The 12,598-nt window shown below is 33.3% G+C and overlaps 1 protein-coding gene across 2 annotated transcripts in view; it reads left to right on the forward strand.

Moving 5' to 3' along the window:
* Positions 1–12,598, forward strand: part of LOC126964950 (CAD protein) — a 77,242-nt gene that overhangs the window by 16,195 nt on the left and 48,449 nt on the right. For both annotated transcript variants that reach the window (XM_050808286.1, XM_050808285.1), the window contains exons 3-7: positions 371–528; positions 4,899–5,049; positions 5,942–6,005; positions 6,554–6,648; positions 7,332–7,509. In XM_050808286.1, the coding sequence (XP_050664243.1) occupies positions 371–528; positions 4,899–5,049; positions 5,942–6,005; positions 6,554–6,648; positions 7,332–7,509 (646 nt within the window). The remainder of the gene's footprint in view (positions 1–370; positions 529–4,898; positions 5,050–5,941; positions 6,006–6,553; positions 6,649–7,331; positions 7,510–12,598) is intronic.

Raw genomic sequence — 12,598 nt, forward strand, 5'->3', positions numbered from 1 at the left:
ATTCGGAAATTAAGCCATAAAAAAGGCATAAAAGGTATTTATTTTCTCTACATTAATTCTTTTAGAATTATTTTTGATGTCATTTCTAATAATATACTAGATACTACTACCGCTTCGGTATCAAAAATATTGAAAGTTTAGAGTATATAACATAAAATCTCTACAATTTATAATAAAAACAATATTTTTTCAGTTGGAAAGAGACCTCGCACGGAACGCGAGAGGTGGCGGATTCGAGACCCGCATCGTTCATAAAAATTTTGTTTTCAAAATTAATTTGTGTAATAATATGAAAATTAAAAAAAATAGTGGTACCGTCGTTCAAAGTTCAGTTATGGTTATCTACATAATTCATACGCATGTATTTCAGATTGTCAGAAACATAAGTATCGTAGACAATGAGTTTATGTTGGAAGGGCGACCATTCAAGATCTGGTCCGGATCGCTTCATTACTTCCGACTTCCCCACCAGTATTGGAGAGACAGACTTCAAAAGATCAAAGCAGCAGGACTGAACACTGTTTCAACGTGGGTATATTAATTTTAATTATTATTTATTACCAGTTTTATTGCTAATTAAAACTAGCTGTGTTGGGACGCTGACAGATTTTAAGCATCGACTCAATTAATGGATGTTTTTTTTAAATTAATATGGCTTGGTTAAAAATGTATTTATACTAGCTGACCCGACAGACGTTGTTCTGTATATAATAAATAAATTACTGTTTTTATTCATTTGTCAATAATATTTAATTACATCAAGAATTATTTCGTGAAAAATGCTCCCTGTTGTTATGATGAAATTGTTTCACAGCAGAATTGTCACACCGTGCGTCAAAAAAATTATCTCATAGAAAATATGTCCATATAAAAGAAATATTGGAAATTAAAAATAATTATCGGTCCCAAATCGAAATAAAAACTATCCTATCTCTCAAGTTGGACTAAACTGCACTCCATGAAGAAATCCCCATTTAAATCTATTCATTAGTTTAGGAGTCTATCGCGGACAAACAAGGTGTCACGATATTTATATATATTAAGATATTATGTCAGCAATACTGATTACTTGATGTGTAAATAAGCGCTGCCAACGTCATGAACTGTCATAAGACATTTGACAGTTTTAAAATTATTTGACATCATAAGTTCACGATATATGATTGATTGTTTTAGACAATCCAATTAATTATAACATTAATTTAACTACTTACTGTCTTAGTACTATTTTATATAATACTAGCTGACCCAGCAAACGTTGTATTGCCGATATTAAAATCGCGATACAAAAGTAACTGTTGATCGTAGATGGGTGAAATTGTATGTATTTTTCAATGTTGACTCAAATTCAAACAAATCCTTCACGTTATCAAGTCAGGAGGCCCAGAAACGCCCTCACCGATCCCTCTAACCAACTCGTCTGACCAGGTTCGCCTCTTGGCATCCGGGGATAATCAGACGCATTTAGATTCACGCAATTAGATAGCACCTTATGTGTTATATCTCAGGAGATACTCCATAGGGAGTGCCGCTTGCGACTCTCTCTCCCTAACAGAAGGTCGCCTACGATGAAGGCTTAGAGGGCACCTGCCCAAAGCCAGCCCCAGATTGTGTTTAGTGGGTAGGCACCTAGGTTTTTTTTCGAGTGAACATTACATAATGTGAATTCTAAGTGGTAACGATGCCCAAATTGTATTCAATTATTATAAATTTATAGTGGAAACTGTAAAATACAGATATTACAATTTTAAGTGCGTTTAAATTACCAACCCCTTCTACTTACATAATGAAATTTTTATTTACACAAAGTTTCATCAAAACGCTTCGACACGTGTTTCGTCTCAACACGAAGCATCTTCAGAAGTTATAATGATTTTGCAAACGCTGGAACTGGAATTTAAAAGAGCTGGAAAAAGATTATAAAAAAATATTATTTAGTTTATAAAACATGGCGGGATGAGTATAATGCAACAAAAACTGTCGCTACTGGGTAAAAAATACCACAATAGATTTATATTGTAAACATGGAGGTTTCATATGGGTATTTATATATTTTTCACAAAACAATGTGTGAATAAAGTATTTATCTGTTAATGTAACATATTTTCTTTTAAATGAATTCACAGCCTAAAAATAGAAGTAGCTGAACGCCGCGCCGCGGCGTCGCGCATATACTGGCCGCTTATTCAAAATGGCGGACGATCGCACATTCCTCGAAAGGTACCTGAAGTGGCGCGGCAAAGTTAAGCAGAAGATAAATATTTCCGAATTTAAGAGCTATGTGCTAAATTTTACCCGTTAGCTGCCGGTCTCCTGCCGAGTTAAATAATAAAATCATTAATTAAAAATCTTAAGAATTTAGAAGTCTCTATTCTGCCGTTGTTGCGCGAACAGGTCTGAACTGAAATATTAGATGTTCCACATCTATAAGTGAAAAATAGGGGGCTTGATGCCTCAATCGACATTAGGAGATCATTCCATCGTCAGCCACGAGCTTAAATAATTTATACGTCGGTCTAGATAGAGATGCTAGACAACCGCTTTAGTGTGCGTGACAAGCTACGTCTTACACTAGCCACTTGTATGTCATTTTGTGTGCGTGCGTTTAAATTACTAGAGGTAGACAAACCTATCCTTTTACGCTTACTAACATTTCAATAATCTATCGACATAAAGCGTTGGACTATAATTATATTGGACATTTTTATTTATGAAAATAAGGGACAAGAGGAACAGGACGTTCAGTTGATGATAATTGATACGCCATGCCCATTACAATGCAGTGCCGTTTCTTCTTGAATTACCCAAAAATTCTGAGCGGCACTACAATTGCGCTCGTCACCTTGAGACATAAGATATAAGTCTCGTTTGCTCAGTAATTTCACTAGCTACGGTGCCCTTCAGACCGAAACACAGTAGTGTTTAAACATTACTGCTGCACGGCAGAAATAGGAGCCGTTGTGGGTACCACACCCATAATCTAGCCGGCATCCTGTGCAAAAGAGCCTCCCACTGGCAAAATAACATACTGGATAGATAAGATCTTGTCATTAAACGGTGATAGCAATGTACCCGTAACTAGAGATACGTTATTGAAAACGGCCGTCAATAATTTAAGGGCCAAAAGATCATCTTAAATTATATCAGCAGCACAAGAATTACTTCTTTTGTCAGACGTTGAGACGCATCTCAGATCTCTATCAACTCGACTTCCGACGCCATCTTTAATTTAACCGATGTGATTGTACCTGTGCATGATTTCTCCGTAATAACTAATTACTGAACAGACGTTCTCCCAATTTCACAGTTAGCGAATGTAAGTATCCGTTAAAGATGATTGACATAAAATCTTGATGCTTTCTCTCTTTGATTTATCGTCTATCAATTATTCAGGGTCGTGTAGAATATTTTGAGTATTGCAGAATTCAAGTTTCACATTCATTCAAGCGTCGCAAATATTTCGGTGCCAGTGAGTCAAAGATCTTTACAGTGCCGTTTGGTGTCGAGACACGTCTTGGCCTGTGAGGCCCAGAGGCACGGAGAATGTACAAAATACAATCCCGCAAACAGTCGCTAAGGAGTATTTTTTCTCATTCTGAATTAGGTCAATAGAAGAAGACAGAGTGTGAATTAGCAATGCTTTAAGTTAGCAGACTATTATGAATAAGGGGGAATATCTTTGCGCCTCAATAAGGCTAGTGGAAGCCCAAGCGCTGGCAGCGATTTCGGTCAACAGATCAGCCTAGCTATCCAGCGTGGAAATACTGCCAGTATTATCTGTACGCTTCCACGTAATGATAGTTTTAATTTTATGTAGTCATAGTATTGTAAATATAGTTATAAGACTTGTTTTGTTTGAATAATAAATTCATGCTTCAAATGTTAAAAGTTTCAGCCTCGAATACATGAATAATGCTAATGGAACCTTTCCGATCTAGGAAACTCTGATCGCGCGGTATGTCTCAGATTAGCGTGATTTTTGCGCTCGCGCAGCGTTCTGGGTACGCGTATTATTTTACGTGTATTAATAGATTGCTTATAATTAGGATGATTTGAGTGAATATATCTGAAAGCTATTGAAACAAGCTATAAGACCATGCAAAATAAAACATCTATAAAAATTATCAGAGTTGTTAAAATATATGAATAAAATCAGGGAAAGTACAAACAAAAAGACTAAAACTCTTGTCTAAATTGAACGGAATTGGCAAAAATGGACGCTAATAAAGTACTGGAAGTCTACAGCACAAAACAAAAAAAGAAAACTGTCCTTAAAGACAGTTTTCCTTAAATTTTTCTATTGTTTTGACAATTTCATAAATCTATACATAGGTACTTAAACTTGTAGAAATAAACTAGACGTTTGATACTTACTTCAACTTATTTTATTTTTATTTATTTATTTTACCTTAAAAATACGGTCGTAGACCATAAATTAAACTAATAAAATACATTTTTTTAACAGAAAGTAAAAAAAATACAAAATTAAACTCGAGAGAGAACAATGCGGGACTCGAATCTACGACCTCTCGCGTTCCGTGTGAGTGCTCTGCCAACCTGAGAGTTGAACAAAGCATACAAGATTTTATGACGATACGTCACTCGAACGGTTAGCTCAGTTGGCCCACATCGTTTATAAAATTTTATTTTTCAAATTTTATTTGTGTATTAATCCTAGAAGTGAGGGTTATCACTTTAAAAACATAACAAATTATTTAGTTATTGTTGTTTTTTTACCCATGTGCAAGGGGCACACCCCGGGCTTACCCCTCACACACTTTATGGTAAGCCCTTACTTGGTGGTAAGGAATCACATTGACAATATTGATGTCCTACTGATCTAATTCAATGATATTCGATCCACGAACATAATTAACGACCTTCTCGGTATTTTACAGTTATGTGGAATGGAGTAGTCACGAGCCTGAGGAAGGAGTTCATTCTTTTTCAGGAGACAATGAAATCACAAAATTTGTCAAAATAGCTCAAGAAGAGGGATTACATGTCTTACTTCGACCAGGCCCATATATTTGTGCTGAGAGAGACTTGGTAAGCTAATTTACACCAACATTTAGATAACTGTTTTTTTTTTTAATTTCCTGAATTGCTTGGCACGGGGAAGTGCGCTGGTCTAGGACGTGACTTGCGTCGACACTCTTGCTCCTTCCCATGTCCAAGTTACGTCAGTTGGTGCTGGGGCTGCTGCTTCGACTACCGAAGATAGCAAGCGTCGCAAATATGTCAGTCTCAATGAAAATAAGGGACGAGAAGAACAAGACGTTCAACTGTTGATAATTGATACGCCATGCCCATTACAATGCAGAGCCGCTCAGGATTCTTTAAATACCCAAAAATTCTGAGCGGCACTACAATTGCGCTCGTCACCTTGAGACATAAGATATATAAGTCTCATTTGTTCAGTAATTTCACTAGCTACGGCGCCTTTTAGACAGAAACACAGTAATGTTTACACATTACTGCTGCACGGCAGCAATAGGCGCCGTTGTGGACCCAAAATCTCAATGACTCTTACATCTTTGTGCCGTTTGGTGTCGAGACACTTGGCCCGTAGGGGCCAGAAGCGCGGGATACTATCCCAAAAGTATAAAGTACTATCTTCTCACCTCAATAGAGCTACTGACAACCCAAGCGCTGGCAGCTATTTCGGTCAACGGATCAGCCTTGCTATCCAACGTGGACACAGACGTGGCAATGCTGCCAGTATTCTTGGTACGCTTCCCCGTAATGATAGTTTTAATTTTATGTAATCATAGTATTGTTAATATAGTTAGGTATAAGATTTGTTTATATCATATTGTATTGTATATTTGTTGATATATATTACATTGACAATTCACAAGAGAACATAACTTAAAATATAAACTTGACGTAAGTATAAAAGTAAGAACATGTCCTTAAATTATTTGAAATAATGTTTCAGGGAGGATTGCCGTATTGGTTACTTGGAAAATATCCGAACATAAAACTTCGGACTACTGATAAAGGTAAATATTTAAATGAATTGATAATTGTTTATGGAATTACCAGAAAAAGCACAGGAGTGTACAATGTCGTAATCTGAAAACATCTGATTTTCATTCATATTAACAGAGAACAATTGGGTATTAGAGTCTTGATCTAGTTTTGAAGTTTCTTTAAAATGACTAACGATCTGCAATTTTGTTTTATTTAACACCCCACCCTTTAAATGGTGCTTTACTTCGAAATAAATATTATATATAATGGCGGGAAATTATTTATGTTTCTAACGTATTTAACGCGTTCTAAATTTGGATTAAAAAATATTTTTTTTAGGTTTAAAAAATATTTATCGCTACTTAAATATTATTTAAAGTTTTTCTTCTCGTTATTTAAAAGCTACGGATATTTAAATAAAACATCTACTTATTAATAATAATTTAAACATTCAGTTTTAAGCATTTTAATCCTTTCTTTGATCAAAGAAATTTCCTAATAACTTCTTATACACTTATATGCTAAGCCCGTTATGGTAAACGAGAGAAACTAATTTATTAATTATTATTTTTTACAGATTTTATAAATGAAACTAAAAGATGGTTCTCGCTATTATTCTCCCAAGTAAAACCATTATTATATGGAAATGGCGGCCCTATTATATTGGTACAGGTAAAGTTGTTTTTGACAAATATTAATTTTTTGTATGGAAAGAAGGATAAAAGAGCGTACGGGTCACCTGATGTTAAGTGATCACCGCCGCCCACATTCTCTTACACCACCAGAGGAATCACAGGAGCGCCGGCCTTTAAGGCGAAGTTCTTCTCAGGTCTGAAGTATACTTTTTCTAATAGGTGGTAGTTTTTGTACTTTCAATAAGTGATTTCATATCATATTTTGAATCAAAAATTTTTAATCCAATTTAATAAAAATGTTTGATTTCCCAAAAAAATATGCTTTATGGATTTTCTGACCTTAACTTAACATACCTAAATTACAATCTTTGTATTTTAAAAACGGGAACAAGGCTGACGTTGCTTAAACTTTAACATTGTTTAAGCCTATGTTTTTCTCATATTTAAGAAAATTTTCACGTTTTTCCATTAAAATCAATGGTAAAGTCATTCAAGTTTTCTAGCAAGCTTCGTCATCATTATCATCATAATCAGCTGGAGGTCCACTGCTGGACAAAGGCCTCCCCCAAAGATTTCCACGACGATGAGTCCTTCTATGCCCTCACCCAACGTACATCGGCGATCTTGACCAGATCGTCGGTCCATCTTGCCTAATAACACTGCGTCTTCCGGTACGTGATCTAGCAGGCTTATTGATTCTTAAATATTTATGATGTGCAGATCGAGAACGAGTATGGAAGTTACGGAGCTAATAAGAGATACTTGGAACAGCTTCGAGACATCATTGCTGGACATGTTGGAGACGCTGCTCTCCTGTACACCACGGACGGCCAGTACAAGTCATACTTCATGGATGGATATGTCAGTGGGGCACTGACTACTATTGACTTTGGTCCAAGTGAGTCAATAGAATAAAAAAAGTGTGTGCGTGTAATCTTTACGCGCGATTATAAAACCTAATAATAATTAACTTTAAGAATAATTACTTAATAGATATATACATATACATATAATAAAAACATTCACTTACGTATTGCTGAAGAGCTAGGAGTATTGTTAGATTTTTTTTTCTCGGAAACGCTGGCGACGTAACCTCAAGTTTTTGAGCAAAGTTGGCATTTCATTCTCTACCTAGAATAAATAAAATCTTTATTATTATATTATCTTAACAAGTGAGATTTTATTTATTTTACAATGAATGATACCTATAGAGTTATATTGATATTATTCATTAGAAAATAAACACTTTCTACAGGTCAAGTCATTATCAGGTTCTTGATTTCCTCTTTTATTCTTGCTTAAAAGAGAGAGAGAGAGAGGAATAGTACAATGTTCCTCAGATTCCGCCATTTCATTTACCTGATTATTATTTTTATTTTATACTCTATTTATAATTCATTAATACCACTTGCACGGTTTAAAATTTTCATTCATTCGACATTGACATTTTTTTTCTATGCTTTTTTTTATGAATATTCTTATTTCAAGTATTTTATTTATTATTATTTATTTTATTATTCTTTAATTAACCGCGTAGTACAGTAGAACTTTAAATTTTACAAACCATGGAGACTAATAACATTACTCTGAGAAAAAGAAAACCCAAATTTCACACTTCATTTTGTCTAGAACAAGACGAGTCAATGGACTCATTATGTTCGGAAACAGCAAGAAGCCTGCCAGACTTGTCTACAAAACTCTACAGACTTGTCTACACAAGAAGAAATTATTGATTTAAAAGAAGAAATCACAAGTCTTAACTGCATATTGCAGCTAAATAGTGCACACACGTAGATTTTCACACTATCAGAAAAATTTAATGAATTGAAGAAACTAATAACGGAACAGAGAAATCAAATAGAAGTCCTTAAAAAAGTGTGTTTTAGTCCAAGAAACAATAGCCCTATAAACACTTCTTTAAAAAAAAGGAATAATCCTAGATTATTGGAATTAGCTCAAACCTTACAATTAGATTCGGGTTATACTGAGGAGTTCAAGTACTAAGGAGTTCATACAAGAATCGGAGTCATCCTGCATTTGTTTAGAAAAACCTTATGAGAAGACAGCAGTATGTTCAAGTGAGGGATGCGTCCCTACGCCAACTAAGAGTACACAGGGAGAAACCTTCAAAATAAGGGAAGAAGAAATAAATCCTTTATCGGTTAGTGACACGGACACCAAACCTGAAAATTCAAAAGAGAATTCAGACAAAATGCGAATTATGATACTTGACGGACAACAATGTGTAAATTTTGCAAGATCCCTTATCCAATCATGTCAGAATACTAAATACGAAAACTATCAAATATTTTCTTTCGTTAAGCCTCATGCAACGTGCGATGAACTAGTTGCGACCTTTAATAATTCTGAATTTAATCATAATGATAAAATAATTTTGTGTTTAGGCGAACAGGCTAGTAATCCTTACAATATTATAATAGAACTTGGTTTTTTCTTAAAGCGTCATAGTAAAGCAACAGTTACTGTAACCAGTGTACTGCAAAATTACTACATTAATGAAAGAAAATTGAATAATTTATTGGAATTGACTTGTAAAAATTATAAAAATTATACATACTTGACTTTAGCAAAATCGTACCCTGGCAAGAAACACTTCATTTATGATTTTTGTTATAGAATAAATAAGCTTATCGACTCGATGTATTATAGGCAAAAATATTTAGTACCCGGTAGTAAAATTATCATGGCTCGTGGTGCGAAAGGCAGTCAACATCAAGCTGCCAAAACTATCACCAATAGTAAAATAATAAAAGGTACTATACCATATTATTTCAAACTAAAAAGTAAAGAACAAAATAATGATCTCAATAGCGATTCATTTTTTCGAGTCCAAATTTTATCTTAATATTATGCATCAGAATATAGCAAGCGTTTTAAGTAAAAAGGATCTACTAAACACAGCTGTAACTGAACTTTTTGAAAATTGAAAAGTAGTAGATGTTATATGTATATCAGAAACATTCGTGAATGCAGCAAACAGATCTAATATTAAGTTGAATGGATATGCTTTTTGTAGACTTAAGCAAAAGCGTGGTGGGGTCTGCATTCTAGTCAGAGACTATATTGAGGCTGTAAAATTTGATGTCATGGATGAGCTATGTGCAGAATATTCTTTCGAATGTTGTGGTTTAAGAATACCAAAGCACAAATTAATTGTGATATGTCTATACAGGACGCCGAATTCGAACGTTGCTGAATTTTTGAATAAGCTTGATTTACTTTTACACAAATTAAGATATTGGGAGACCAGTAATATTGTGATTGTTGGTGATTTTAATATCGACACTCTAAAAAATACTAAAACGAATCTGGAGTTTACTAATTTATTGCGAAATTATAATTTTTTTAAACATATTAATGAACCTACTCGGCAAAAATCCTGTACTGACCTCTTTGTTAGTAATATAGAAAATGCCACAGGGGAGATTCGTCATTTAGGCCTGTCGGATCATGACACAGCATAATTTTTAGTAGTACCGACAAAAATAAATAATTCAACACCGTCGTATAAGTTAATTTTCAAAAGAGATTTATGTAATCAAAACATAAACAAATTTAAGGACTGTATAAAAAGTCTTAACTGGATAGACGTGTATGATGCTCAGAAATTGGACGATTCTTTTGATGAATTTTACAATACATTAATCATATTTTATAAATTATGTTTCCCTCTTCTTAAGTATAAAATTAATATTTCAAATTCAAAAATAAAATGGTTGCCCAGAGGTATAAAAAAATCATGTGCAACAAAAAGAAAATTAAGGTATCAATATTATAAGAATAAAATACCTGGCAACAAAAACAAATTTAATAATTATTCTAAGATTCTCAACAAGTGTATAGACCTAGCTCAGAGAAGTAGTAACAACAAATATATACTTTACTCGAAAAATAAATGCAAAGCGTTGTGGAATGTGATTAAAAATAAAACTTACTCTAATGTAGGAAGTATCGATGAAATTATTTATGAAAATAAAATTATGAATAATCCAACTCAGATTGTTACTATTTTTAATAATTATTTTATAAATACAGTCATACAAAGTCAAAGTCAAAATGTAAAAAATAAAAAAACCTGCATATAAATTTAAACATAACAATTCAAATATTTTCTTAATGCCAACTGATGAAATGGAGATAATAACCGTTATTAAGTCACTTAATAATTCAAATTCCACGGGCTGCGATGAAATAGCAACAAATGTAATAAAGGAATGTGCAAAGGAACTAGCTCCAGTCCTAGCCTACTTAATAAATCTTTCTTTTGAAGAAGGTAAGTTCCCATCAAATTTAAAAAAGTCAAAAGTAACACCTTAACTCAAAGCGGGAGATAAAAAGGATGTTAACAACTATCGACCAATCACACTCATTCCTGTTATCTCAAAAAATATTGAAAAGATACTGCACAAGCGATTAACATCTTTTTTAACAAAACATAATATCATTTTGGAGGAACAAAATGGTTTGCAAAAAGGAAAATCAACAACTTTAGCGTGTTTTTCGCTAATAAAAGAAATATCGGAATGCATGGACACAAAAACTCCAGTAACATCAGTATTTTTTGATATGAGCAAAGCTTTTGACAATGTTTGTCATGAAAAACTATTAGATAAATGCGCTCAATATGGTATTCGAGGTCTAGCAAATGACTGGCTTAAAAGTTATCTTTCAAACCGTACTCAATACGTTGAAATTGCTAAATTAAATAATAAACAAGAAGTAATACCTTATCGATCAGAACTTAGACTTAAAACAAAAGGTGTACCACAAGGAAGTATATTGGGTCCACTTCTATTCATAATCTACATAAACGACTTACCTAGCATTACTACTAATAACTGTACTCTTTTTGCTGATGACATCTCTATTGTAATTAAATGTTACAATGAATTGACATATGATATAGAAATTAATAAAACAATAAAGGACACAATTGAATGGCTTACTGAAAATAACCTGACTGTAAATATAAAAAAAACAATGTATATGCAGTATTATAATGAGAATGGGAAAGGAAAAGATATTAATGTTAATTATCATAATGAGAATATTAAAGAAGCACAACTTGTAAATTTTCTTGGTATTTAGACAGCAACTTATCCTTCGAGTCACATGTTGACAAAATTAGCAAAAAAATTAACCAACATGTATTTGTCCTCAAACGCGTATCAAAAACAATAGGTGAAAAAACAGCGCTAATGGCATATCATGCATTCGTGGTTTCTGCTTTAAGATATGGATTGGTCATATGGGGCAACTCGGTGAGCATAGGGCATTTATTTATTGGACAGAAGAAGTGTATCAGGGCGGTTTGTGGAGCCGGCCCCCTAGATTCTTGTCGACCGCTATTTAAAAAATTGAATATTCTATCGCTGCCATGCCTATACATTTATGAGATAAGCCTATTTGTTCAAAAACATATGTGTGATTTCTATACAAAAAAAAAGCCAGAAGGTTTTAAACACAAGGTATCCAAATAAACTCATAATGTTCTTCTGTAGAACTGCATCTTTTAGTAGAAATTGTTACAGCATGTCTGTGAAAATATATAATAAATTGCCCAATGAATTGAAAGATTTACCGTTCAAAGTTTTTAAAAGAAGACTGCATCAGTGGTTAATAAATAAGTGCTTCTATAGTTTAAATGAATTTTTCAATACAAAATGAATTAGTCTATTTCATAATAATATATGTAAATTAATATACTTTTATGACATTGAATTTGTTAATATTATACATAGGTACTAAATGAATTATTAAGTTATTATTTATTTACGTCTCATATTATAATATCTTAAAATTTCATTTTATAAATATTATTGATGTCATTGTGAAATCCGACATGTTTCGGTACGAGTAGTGTTTAGACAATTTTGTAACATATTTTGCATGTCAATTGACGAAACATATTGGATTATCCATTATATTGTTAACATCTTAAGTACAATGTTTCCTGCAAATAAAAT

Source organism: Leptidea sinapis, chromosome 6, assembly GCF_905404315.1.
Source record: "Leptidea sinapis chromosome 6, ilLepSina1.1, whole genome shotgun sequence".
Taxonomy (NCBI): domain Eukaryota; kingdom Metazoa; phylum Arthropoda; class Insecta; order Lepidoptera; family Pieridae; genus Leptidea; species Leptidea sinapis.